General features: G+C 39.6%; 5 protein-coding genes across 5 annotated transcripts; 2 read left to right on the top strand and 3 right to left on the bottom strand. All coding sequences in view use genetic code 12, as the record gives it.

The window, feature by feature from the left end:
• Positions 1-61: 61 nt before the first annotated feature.
• On the top strand, positions 62-1543 carry CANMA_004735 (uncharacterized protein; the record flags this gene model as incomplete). Its single annotated transcript, XM_051817042.1, has 1 exon — positions 62-1543. One exon carries the CDS (start codon positions 62-64, stop codon positions 1541-1543), a length of 1482 nt encoding a protein of 493 aa, XP_051669501.1.
• Positions 1544-1558: 15 nt separating this feature from the next.
• Positions 1559-3406, bottom strand: CANMA_004734 (uncharacterized protein; the record flags this gene model as incomplete). The annotated part of the gene is made up of 1 exon (XM_051817041.1): positions 1559-3406. The coding sequence occupies one exon, from the start codon at positions 3404-3406 to the stop codon at positions 1559-1561; it is 1848 nt and encodes a 615-aa protein (XP_051669500.1).
• Positions 3407-3603: 197 nt separating this feature from the next.
• CANMA_004733 (NAPDH-dependent diflavin reductase) lies at positions 3604-6757 on the top strand (the record flags this gene model as incomplete). The annotated part of the gene is made up of 2 exons (XM_051817040.1): positions 3604-5324; positions 5458-6757. 2 exons carry the CDS (start codon positions 3604-3606, stop codon positions 6755-6757), a joined length of 3021 nt encoding a protein of 1006 aa, XP_051669499.1.
• Positions 6758-8027: 1270 nt separating this feature from the next.
• CANMA_004732 (uncharacterized protein) lies at positions 8028-8945 on the bottom strand (the record flags this gene model as incomplete). The annotated part of the gene is made up of 1 exon (XM_051817038.1): positions 8028-8945. One exon carries the CDS (start codon positions 8943-8945, stop codon positions 8028-8030), a length of 918 nt encoding a protein of 305 aa, XP_051669498.1.
• Positions 8946-9922: 977 nt separating this feature from the next.
• Positions 9923-10570, bottom strand: CANMA_004731 (SOD4; the record flags this gene model as incomplete). Its single annotated transcript, XM_051817037.1, has 1 exon — positions 9923-10570. One exon carries the CDS (start codon positions 10568-10570, stop codon positions 9923-9925), a length of 648 nt encoding a protein of 215 aa, XP_051669497.1.
• Positions 10571-12357: the final 1787 nt, after the last annotated feature.

Raw genomic sequence — 12357 nt, 5'->3', positions numbered from 1 at the left:
CAGCTCCGGATCAAAAAATTTTCGCTGCAAAATCAATTCAATTGAAAGTAAAGCTTCATTAATGTTCAAACAAATATGGGCTCAAAGATTCTATAGTGTTGCAACCAAGTCATCTCAGCCTACGGTATTTGCCCTCTCTACGCCATTTGCAAAATCAGCAATTGCTGTGGTTCGAATATCCGGCCCGGAGGCTGTTTACGTTTATCAACAGCTAACAAAGACACAAGCACAGCCAAAACACAGAGTCGCTAGCGTACGCAAGTTATACTCCGTCAAAGATTCGAAGATTCTTGATGAAGCTCTTACCATATTTTTCAAACTGCCAAAATCGTATACCGGTTTAGATTTACTTGAGTTTCATTTGCATGGAGGAACAGCAATCATCAAGGCGGTGCTAAAATCTATACGGGACCTACATGATCCAAAATCCGGCAAACTAATACGACAAGCCGAACAGGGGGAGTTCTCCCACCAAGCCTTCATAAATGGAAAATACGACCTTACGGCTTTGGAAGGGATAAGCGAAATGATCAATGCCGAAACCGAGCTGCAAAGACTTGCATCGCTAGCATCAATGACAGGTCAAACTAACAACAGTTTTGTCAAATGGAGGCAGGATATTTTGGAGAATGTGGCCAATCTTACAACATTGATTGATTTTGGTGAGGACCAAGATCTCGATGACATCGATTCGCTTTCTCATGATGTCGAGGCAAACATTTCAAAATTAGAAACGGAAATTGAGGGCTATCTTAAGAATGTGAAATCATCCGAAATTTTGCTCAATGGAATTCAACTTACGTTGTTGGGACCGCCAAATGCAGGAAAGTCGTCTATTTTAAATACTTTAACAAACAAGGAGGCCGCTATTGTGAGTAGTATAGCCGGAACGACGCGAGACGTGTTGGATATTCCACTCGATATCGGCGGCTACAAGGTAGTCTTGGGTGATACTGCAGGTATACGAATGTTAGAAGATGCTGATCAGATTGAGCAAGAGGGCATTAAAAGGGCCAAGGCTAAGTCCCTTTCTGCCGATTTGATTTTGGTAGTGCTTGATCCCACCAATTCGGTTCACAATGAAGCGATATTTGATTACGTTCTGGAGCTAGTCAACAAGTATGGTAAAGATGTGCTTGTTATTTTGAATAAGGAGGACTTGTTTCTGGATGAAAGGGGTGTAATAGTTGAACGGTACGCAGAATTGTTGAGCGTGCCTCGCAATTTAATTCATGTGGTTTCGTGCACGTCCGGGCATGGCATCGACCCTCTTCGTGACATATTAATTGAAAAGTTTAAAGCTATTTCACATTTCGGCGCCCAGGATGCAGCGATTGTTTCCTCCAGAGTCCAAGATATTTTAGAATTCGATGTGCTATGTGGGTTAAAAGAGTTCCACCATTGGAAAGACCAGGGTGACGTGGTGTTGGCAACTGAGGGCTTGAGACAATCTATAGAAGGGATTGGTAAGATTACTGGTGAGGCCATAGGTGTAGAGGAAATATTAGGAGTAGTATTTTCAAACTTTTGCATTGGTAAATAGATACTTGTATTAAATTTAATTGGCACTGTTACACACGACGAAAAACGTAATGCTCTCCACATCCCATGACATTTTCATCTGCTGGAGTTGGTGTCTCGTGTGTCGGCTTCCAGATAATTCATCAGGCTGATCCTGTATAATCGTATTCTTCACCTTCCTGCTCAAGGAAGGTGCTACTTTACATTCAAAAGTCAACATGTTCAATCCATGCGCTAACTTTATATCATACTGAACAGCTAAAAGATTTTCTTTTCCTTTCAACTCTTCAAAGCAGTCATTCGGCTGGTTGAGCACCTCGCCATTAACAGTTAAGCTGCATTGAAAGTCGTCTTCAGAGGTCAGGTTAAGGTAACCATGACCATCTATCAAGTCAGATCTTTTTGAAAGATATAGGAGATGGTGTAAAGATGTTTTCAATGATACATAAGGCAGCACATCGTTTGGCAAAGATATTGTGTAGGACTGATCGACATAACCGTTTGCTGGCACCTTGTAGGAGAACAAGGTAGCAATAGACTGCTGTGATTGAGCTGGAAACAATGACTGCTTTATTTCTGACTCCCGAGAAGCCAGGGTTGACAAAGACGCATCTATCTTGTCTTGAGTATACTTGGTAATGTGAGACACAATAGCCGGCGAGGAGAAGATTGAAGACTCTTGGATGATTGAGTTACTTTCCAAAAGTGTTGGCAACGTCTTTCCCATAGTATTGTCAGTTGTTTTATCCAAATGAATTTCAACGGAGGGCTTAGCAGAAGGAGCTGATCGGTCGTCTTCAACTTTGACTTTTGTCGTAGCCTCGTCATCAATTCCAGACAAATTGTTCGAAGCGTCAGCAGCGCTTTCTCCTCCTTCATTTTCAAAAAATTTCGATGTTTTTCTATTCTTTTTCTCAGCATTCTTGTTCAAGCTTATCTTTAATTTAGCAGGCTTTGGTTTAGCGGTGTCCACCGCCTCAATTTTATTCCTCAAGGCTCCATACAGTTCTTCAAAGTATTCTTCGAGAAGTACAGCATCCTGGTAGATTTGAGAGTCCTCATTGTTATAAGCTCTGGCATTTGTGAATATGAGAGTAACAATGTCGTGGAACTTTTGCAAATTATCAAGTAATGAGTACTTTGGACTGAACAATTTTTTAGCTTCCAACATTGATAAAACAGTGTTGAAAGCCATTGGCTTCGACACAAAATTTGAATAGTCCGTGTAAACGTCTTGATCAACCTCGTCCAAAAACGGACCACTTATAACTCCAATGTCTTCAAAGTCACGATGCATAACATCCTTAACCACATTGGAACATAATTCAGGTAACTTGCCAAATGTAATCTCAGTGTCGCCAGCTTTTGGGGATGGTGATACAACGCCTGTTGTTGCGCCAGCTGATGATCCCTTTAACTTCAACTTAATCTTTGGTTGCTTAATATCCGTGGTGGTAGTTTCTGATGCAGGTACTGTGCTCTCATACTCGGTTACCTGGTCGGTCACAAAGTCAACTATTTTCTTTGCATTGGCCACAATCCATGAATCTGCGTCGTTGTAGGTAGTAGCATTTTCAAGCAATAGATAAAAATCGTCAAGAAATTCTTCGGTTGACTCTCCTGTGTATCTCGTATTTATCCTCTTTTGGATCTCATTGATGGATATAGGGCTCTTTATAAGGTGGAAGTAGTCGGGGTATAACTTTTTAGATGGTAATTTGATAAAAGCCGCAGCAAGTTGTTCTTCCCCTTCACGCAAATCCACTACTAAGTTTATGGTAGACTGGTAAAACTGCTTGTTCTCCGTGGGTGTGTGTGTGTTCACTTTCGGCATCTTCAGAGGCGTTGATGTCGGTGAAGTAATTGCTTTCCTCTTTGGCGCCATTGTTCGGGGTGTTGTGATTGGTAAATGTTTGCAGAGAGCTATTGGGCAAAGGACTACCTCCTCATTTGTTGTGATTGTCAATTAAATTTTTTTCTCGGTGTCTTAATCGTAGTCTAGTCTGCGACATCTTTTAATTAGTAAGATAACTGGCGCATCACACGAACAACAGCACGCTAGCTCACTCACAAGAGACGTAAATGGCAGATAAGATCACCATTTTGTATGGTTCAGAGACAGGAAATGCCGAAGAATATGCTAAGTACTTGAAGCTACGGTTGAAAAACTATGGCCTAAAGCCCACTTTGTCATCATTAGATTCTTTTCCTTTGAAAAATTTAGTAACCGAAACTGAGTATCTAATCATCGTATGCTCAACTACAGGGCAGGGGGAGTTACCTCGTAACTCGAAATCCTTCATGAAGTTTATTTGTAAAAAGAAGCTCCCTGGAGATCTTTTCCAACACTTGCGTTTGACAACTCTAGGGTTGGGTGATTCTTCATACACAAAGTACAACTATGCTATCAAGAAAATACACGCAAGGATGATGCAACTAGGGTGTCAGGAACTATCACCTAGATGTGAAGCTGACGAAATGTCACCGGAAGGAATAGACGGGTTTTATTTGGAGTGGGAAACGCAACTTATTGCTGCATTGTCAAAATATTTCCGCATGTCGACTGAGCCGGATATCAACACTGTGCCCATGCCCGAATATAAGGTGTCCCTCAAGTATGCAGCAGAATCTTTGGCAGAGAACTCGCTATTAACCAAAATTTACAACAATTTACAGGTTGGAACTGTGATTTCAAACGAGCGAATCACCACTGCCGATCATTTCCAAGATGTTCGGCATATAAAAATATCTTCCGAGAACTTGAGATATAATCCTGGAGACACCGTATCACTATATCCATGCAACTTTGACCTGGATGTTAATGCTTTGCTCGAACTGCAACCACAGTGGTTAGAAGTTGCCGACAAGCCTTTGAAAATAAGGAATTTGGTTGATGGGGAACAGTTTATAACGTTGCGAAATTTGATCAAGTACCACTTGGATATTATCTCCATTCCACGACGCAGCTTTTTTGCCATATTGTGGCATTTTTGTGATTCCAGCACTGAAGATGGTCAAAGAGAGCAAGAAAAGTTGAAAGAATTTGGATCCTTCGCTGACCCAGAAGAACTTTACAACTATGCAAACCGGCCACGGAGGCTGATATTGGAAACATTGTCTGAATTCAAGAATAATTTAAACATTCCCGTATCCTATATACTCGACTTGATCCCATTGATAAAGCCTAGGATGTTTCTGATCGCATCGCGTTCGAGTGAGACAGAGATAGAGGTTGTTATTGCTATTGTGGAGTATAGAACGATCATCAGACGTATCCGTCGAGGACTTTGTACCAGATGGCTCAAGTCATTGGAGCCGGATGACGAAGTGCATTTGAGTATTGACAGATCATCGTTTAAAATGTCTCAGAGTCCTATTATAATGGTGGCACCAGGAACGGGTATAGCTCCGATGAAATCTTTGGTTGACCAAATATTGCATCAAAACTCATTACAAGAGATGTTTCTCTTTTTTGGATGTCGTCATGAGGAAAAAGATCATCTAATAAAGCTGTTTTGGGAAAAGTCGAGTAATTTGCATATATATAGCTGTTTTTCTCGAGATGATGGTTCCCAGTATAAATATGTCCAGGACGCTATCATTGCCGAATACAACTTGATTGGTGACTTGTTGTTGAACCAAGAGGCAAAGGTGTTTGTATGCGGTTCGAGTGGTAAAATGCCAAGAGAAGTAAGAATAACATTCGTGGAGGTGGTGAGGAGGTACGGAAGTTTATCGGAAGAAGATGCAAAGCGTTACGTTCTTGAGCTTGAGGATAGTGGTAGATATAAGGAGGATGCATGGTAGGAATCTCTCTCATAGTTAGTACATAATGTAGGAAGAGCGAATAAAAAATGGAAAAGGAAAAAAAAAACTTTGAAAAATGACTTCATAGACCTTTCAGCCAATGTTCAAGGCGCCCATAAGACCTCTTAGGTCTACATTCATTCGTTACTCCAGCAACACGACAAAGCCAATTGTGGTTGGAGGTAAGTCATACCATGCAGATGAATGGACAAACGTCCCCCCTTTCATTCTCAACCTCATAGACCGTAAGTTGCATAAAAACGTCAACCATCCAATTGGGATACTACATGACTTGATTGGGCAAAACATGAAAGGTATGGGATTCACTGTGTACGACAATTTCCACCCCATTGTTTCCAAATATCAGAACTTTGACAGTTTGGGATTCCCCGAGGATCACGTTGGGAGATCAAAGTCAGACACATACTACTTCAACAAAGATTACTTATTGAGGACTCACACTTCGGCTCATGAACAAGAGTGTTTTATTAATACCAAAACACCAGGTTACTTAATTACTGCAGATGTCTATAGACGAGACGAAATCGACAGAACTCATTATCCGGCATTTCACCAGTTAGAAGGGGCAAGAGTATACAATAAGGGAGCCTTGGATGAAATTCAGCGCGATATTGATTCGATTCCTGAAACCAACATCATTGTAGAAGATCCATTCAGAGAAAACCCTGTGACAGCCAACAACCCGGCACAGGAATACATGACTACGGAAGAAATAAGACTCATATCTACACACTTGAAAAAGACTGTTGAATATTTAGTAAACCAAGTGTTTGAGCGGGCTAGAGAGTCTGCTAAAAAGGCTGGTTCCACTGAACCTTACTTAAATGAGCCTTTGAAAGTGCGATGGGTTGAAGCGTATTTTCCATGGACTTCACCTTCATGGGAGATTGAAGTATGGTGGAAGGGCGAATGGTTAGAATGTTGCGGGTGTGGTGTTGTCCAACAACAGGTGTTGCTTAACTCAAATTTAGGAGATCAAAAGATTAGTTGGGCTTTTGGAATTGGGTTGGATAGAATCGCAATGCTATTGTTTGATATCCCAGACATTAGACTCTTTTGGACTCTTGATGAGAGGTTCCACAAGCAGTTTCAGCAAGGACAAATCAGTACGTTTGTCCCTTACTCAAAATACCCCGGTGTCAAGAGGGATGTCTCATTCTGGCTCAATGACGACTATAAGTTGCACGAGAACGATGTGATGGAAATCGTAAGAAACCGTGCCGGTGACTTGGCTGAGAGTGTCGTCAACGTGGATGAATTTACCCACCCCAAAACAGGAAAAAGATCACAATGTTATAGAATAAACTATCAATCTATGGATCGAAATTTAACAAACAGTGAAATCAATTCTATTCATGACAAGGTGGAGAAAGATTTAGTCGATCGCTTCAAGGTTGAAATCAGATGATTAGTTAGACACGGTTATACTTGGTATATAGACTACTGCATAAAGACGAGTCTTTGCATATTCTTTTATATTTTTTCAGAACAATGTTAACGCCGTTTGATATCTTGATTCGGAGTTTAGACGGGGTTGGTAGCGATTTGCCATCAAATTTTTGCAACTAATATATACGCTGGTCATGCGTTTGAAGTTGGCTTAAAAGGAATCATGCACCAAAGAAGGATTATATAAACAAAGTAATTTGGAAAGTTTTCACTGACTCTACCTATATCTCAATTCATCACCAGTTTTACTTTATTATAAACAACGCTACAATCATGAGAGGTTTTTATCCAGGTTACCGCCCACGTCACTTTGGATTCGGTGGGTTTTTCTTTGTAATTGGGGCTTTCGCTTTAGGTAGAATGTCAGCAAACCATTACGGACCAGGTCCATATTGGAAGAGTCATCGCTGCGGGTATGATCACCATTCATCGTGTCAATGTCCAGATTGTATGAGATATCAACAACTCAGAAAAGATCAGGAGCTTAAGTCTTCACACTTTCATCAACAGCAATAAGTAAATTCAATTGTCACCAGACAAAGGATAGTATAATCAGAAGGTGAGTCTTGTATATAGTAATAATCACGAGATGTCATATAGTGAATTTGAAGTGTAGGGGGGCACACGCCTATCTGCATATAAGTGCATACAATATTATATATCTATGTGCCGGTCCTATCTTGGACGAGTAGCGGATTTATTTTCTCCACAACAATAATGAAGTTGTATATCAGTTTAGCCACTGCGGCTTTGGGCTCTGCCCTAGTTTCATATAAATTGTTCCTTCAAACCCACAACAATCTAGATTCATTTGAAAGCTTCCATTGTAACAAATGGTACACCGATTTCGATAAAGAATACGACGCCTACAAATTGGAGATTGACAACCAAATTGACTTCTAGTTGCAAGTTTCGTTTTGTTTGAATTAAGGAACCTTGTTTTTGCAAACATGTATGATGGCGCTTGTTTATTGACTGGGGTCGTTAGCGGTATTCGATGTCAACTTGCTTAAAGCTTATACCTTACCTTTTATTTATTCAATGAATGATTTCATATTGTTTTATTACTCCATGTAGTTGCTTATCAGGAACCATTATCTTGTTCAAATTGAAAGTAGCAGAGATGATATGGCATTGTTTTCTTTTTGGAATATGTTGTATACTTTGAAATCAATTGAGCTGAAACTGTTATGAGATGCTATACATTCTAAGATGGGTTACCACTAGTCTCACCATTTATAATAAGCAACCAATAAAATGATGTTTGAAACAATTTCTGGAAGCAATGCCAAACAACCGTAATACTTTGGCATACCAAACATTAAAATGTACTTGCTGGGCGAAGCAAAGTTAATACCGTGGAAAGCACTTATTAATGAGTAAACACAACGCACAATCAACACTACCAATGCAGCTATCAACAACTGTGAAATGAGGGCACAATGGGATGCCTTCACTGAGATGTAAGCCAACACAACAATGAGGCACACCACACCAACGATGAAAAGCACTGCGGAAGCTTTGATCAAAGACTCAACTGTAGAATCCGAAGACAGGTCTCCATTATCTAAATTGCTTGTTCCAATAATATTGGTAATAACTGCAGCAAGTAAAATCAAAGTAACGATTCTAAAAGGTGCCTTTTTCAAATCTCTCCCTTTGCTCAAGAGAATGCTTCGGGGGTTGGTTGAGGCGTCGTTGGATTTAAAGTAAGTAGCTGACTCCTCGTCTTCTGGACCTTTTGTAAAATGTCTAGCAGAGTCATTGCTTCCACTATCTGTATCATTGTTGTCGTTGCGTTCTTGTGGGTTCTCCATTTTGGTTTCTATAATACCTTGAACCAATGAACTGATAGCTCTGGAGACGAATCCCAAACTGATTGAGTCACAAATATACGTAGCAATGAACAAACTATTGTTGAACTTTTTATTTTCAAGAAAGACTAAACCGACTATCCCACCAGCAATTTTGACACCATTGAAAATTATCATGAGAATGAAGAATGGCAAAATTGTTTTGATTTTAAAACCTTTTCTGATTTGGATAAATGTGATGGTAATAAAAGCGGCAATTGCAAGTACAAATAAGCCAAGTTGAGCTCCACTTACTGCTTTCCAGCCTTCTGCGTGTTGTAAATACGTGTTCATATTGTATATTCTTTGTTGTAATTGATGGTGATAACTCAATTGAAACTTTTCAAGGGAAATTCGTTCGATATTTATAATGGATTGGGAGGCAAGCGGGTTTGTAATATCAGTGATAGGGCTGTGCTCCCGTATTGATTATGACATCAGCTATGACACTGTTACAGCACTCATTGGAATAGTGAAATTCCGAAGCCTCTATCTAAAATCTTTTGCAGTTGTTTCACTAACGCCGTATATAATTACTTAAGAGTCAAAATACAATGTAGTGCAGGTATATTTCCGCTTATGTAAGCGCGTAATCTGAAAAATATTTTTGTTTCCTATTGTTATTTAATCTTCAAGGTTGACAAAGCCCTGTTTTAAAGCCACATTTGCTTAAGGTATAATTACTGACATTATTGAATTTGAGGAGATATCTGCTTTTGTTGAGATATAAACTACTACCTTGATAAATGACCTGCTACCTACGGCCTTGTGTGGCTTGGTGAAGTCAGCAAGTCAAAACAAGACACGTTGAAGAACTACTACAAGGAGTTAGCCAATTTCTTTTAGTTTCCTCGTCAATACATGTTGATGTACTTTACAAAACAGTTTCCGAGTCCAGTACCCCCTTGTTAAAGAAATTTGTCTTGTATTCCTTTTCTCCATATCTACTCTCCCCTGATAAGTGTCGCAAACTAGCAGATTAAGAGTTAATTCAGACACTGTTCTGAATTGGATGTTACTGATGTACCTGCATGGGGCGCATCAACTGATATATGAAATAACACAAAACAGCGCCTTTTACGAGTAAGACAGAACAGAAGCCCTGCTTATACTTGGCATCACCTCCACTTCTACAGGAGGGTGTCACTTTAAATCAAATACTAACATTTTATTTATTACTTGCAACGTCTAAATAGAATAAAACCACAACCTTCGACAAAACTAGTTTTTCTTTTTGTTTCTCCGAAATCCTACAAAATAAATCACCACAATTAGATCAACAAAGCTGCTGCTCCAGCAACAGCACCGGCAAGTAATCCTCCAGCTTGCATCTTTCCAGCACCATTAGCAGTTGAAACACCTGGTTCACTTGAGCTTGTTTCATTGGAACCGCCTTCTTTAGACTCAATCTCTGTCAAGTTGGAACAAGTGATTCTACTACTGTTGGCAAAGTGAATAACAACGGATAAGTTACCAAAGTAGGTCTTTGAGTCTGGGTTCAAAGAAATATAGTTGTCGACATATTCAGTGGAGAACAGTTGACCTTGGATCTTACCGTGTCTTCCGGCCAAGTCACCAGCTTCTTTACCTTGTGGAGTAGTAGCATTCTCATTTCCACCATATGGGTTCAAGTGCATCTTGGTTCCAGTACAGTTTCCATCAGCTGGAACTGGAAGTTCGTGAATATGGTAAGGGAATGGTCCTCCTGATGAAGGCAATCCTTCAACATCAACTTTAACCAAGACTGATCCATTGGTTGCTGGTTCAAAGGTGATTGTTCCTGTGACATCAGAAGTTGCTTTCTTTTTAAACGTAGCTTGCAAGGAAGGTTGGTCTGCTGAGTCAGATTGGATTGGAGTGTCGCCGGCAATTGCAACTGAAGCAAGGGCCAAAACAGATAAGATTGAGTAGGAAACCATTTTTCGTCAATTATATTAGCAAGAAAAGTATAACTCAAAAAAGTGTGTCTCCCTTCATAGCACTTTCTAGCAATTGACCCTCCTATTTATACTATTTTTTTTTTCTTTCTTAACCCCTTCTCTAATGGTCAAAAATTCTCCTGCACTGTAAGTAATTATTCACTGATGAATCTGATAATATTGGGCCTCGTTTTGTGCTTACAACAGTGTAAAGACACCAATGTGCCTAACAAAAGCAAAACTGCAGAAAAAACAACAAAGAAAACCAAAACTAAACAATGTAATTAACAGAAACAACAATCTCTCATCTCCCATTGGCCCATTCGTAAAGAAAGTTACCAAATTGGGGTATTGTTTGAGTTGGTTAATTTACAAGGACAATAATCAAAACAAACTAACCTTGGTTTTGTGTCTTTCAAAACAATTGGGGTCGTGCATTTCGAGAAATTGTTCTGGGCAAAATTTTAGTCGGTTTCCAGAAAGCTATTGTTTTAATTATAAGTAATCTATTGTCTGGCATATTTCCCAATGTAAGTAAAGTTAGGGATATATTGTTCAAATATAATTGTTAAACTGAGGATTCGATTGTGATTGGGTAGAGTCTGTCTCCTAACTTTTACCAAAAGTGTCTCAAAAGATATCCTTCCCCTAAAAAGTATTGCCGGATTTAACTAAAAATAGTCTTGGCACTGTCAGCCAAGATTTGTTGTGCCGGCATCTAAGGGGGTCAGTCAGCCAATAGTATCCCTTTGACCTGCCAGTTGCTTTTACCGAATGGTTTATTCCTCTGAGATGGGCTTTGTTGGTAGTTGGCAATGTAAAGTCAAGGCCTTTTTAAAACGGATGGCAACATAACAGTCACCCAAAAAGGAAATTGAAGTGGGGAACAGTATTTGAAAGTAACTGAATAAAGTCTAATCTTTAAAAGACGTCTCGCATGGATCATATGCTTTGCTTTGAGTTTTACCACGAATTGAAGTATTTTAAGAAAAGCTTCAAAGAGCTAAAGATGTGGACATCCATATATATATATATATATACTTTGAGGACTGTATGTTTTGTCGTGTTCCTGAAAACTGAGTAATATCTTATTGTTCAAATGGAGAAAGTAAATATTTGCTCACAAATTTTACATTCTGTCGAAGAGTTCTCTCCCAACTTTTATCGGCAACTGCCTCTGCCACAATGGACTTAGCTTATTGAAAATGAAGATGGTTGTGGTGTTTGTGGGAGAGAGGAAAAATCAGTTCCGGCGCACGTGCATTGCCTCTTTTTGTAATCTACTCGTCAAGTATAGTAGAAAAAACCCAAGAAGTTGGGCCTGGTAGCGTATGATAAACTCGAGGCTGGAAGGTTTACTCAAATCATACTTGAACCAGTGAGATGGTGTATGAATTGTGACGAAGAATGTTCTTTCATATCTCGTACACGGTACCTAAGTACTTTCTGTCAGTGTCTTTTGAATTCGAGAGACACTTTTTTAGCTCATATATCCAACGTTCTCTTTCTTTCGTCAGAGCTTATCTATCAAGTACTCTTGCCATCGTTGTGGGGTGAGAGATGGGGGGACACGCATGTGTGGTACCTACTTGGATGTTACAAAATAATGCACAGTTTTAGCTCCTCCCCCTCCTCAAATACAAGAAAAATCATCCTCTTTAAAATCTTTTCCATGTCTTCATGATCTCTCTTGAAAGGTAAAATAAGCAATATTAGATGAACCTGTCGTTAATAGCTCAGTGCGCATGGGCCCAACTTCCTTCATCCGATTGTGGCACATTAACCAG

Source organism: Candida margitis (genome assembly GCF_024628925.1).
Source record: "Candida margitis strain CBS 14175 chromosome Unknown scaffold1, whole genome shotgun sequence".
In the NCBI taxonomy this organism is placed as follows: Eukaryota; Fungi; Ascomycota; class Pichiomycetes; order Serinales; family Debaryomycetaceae; genus Lodderomyces; species Lodderomyces margitis.
The sequence above is the reverse complement of the archived record's forward strand: the minus strand, read 5'-3'. Positions and strand labels throughout refer to the sequence as shown.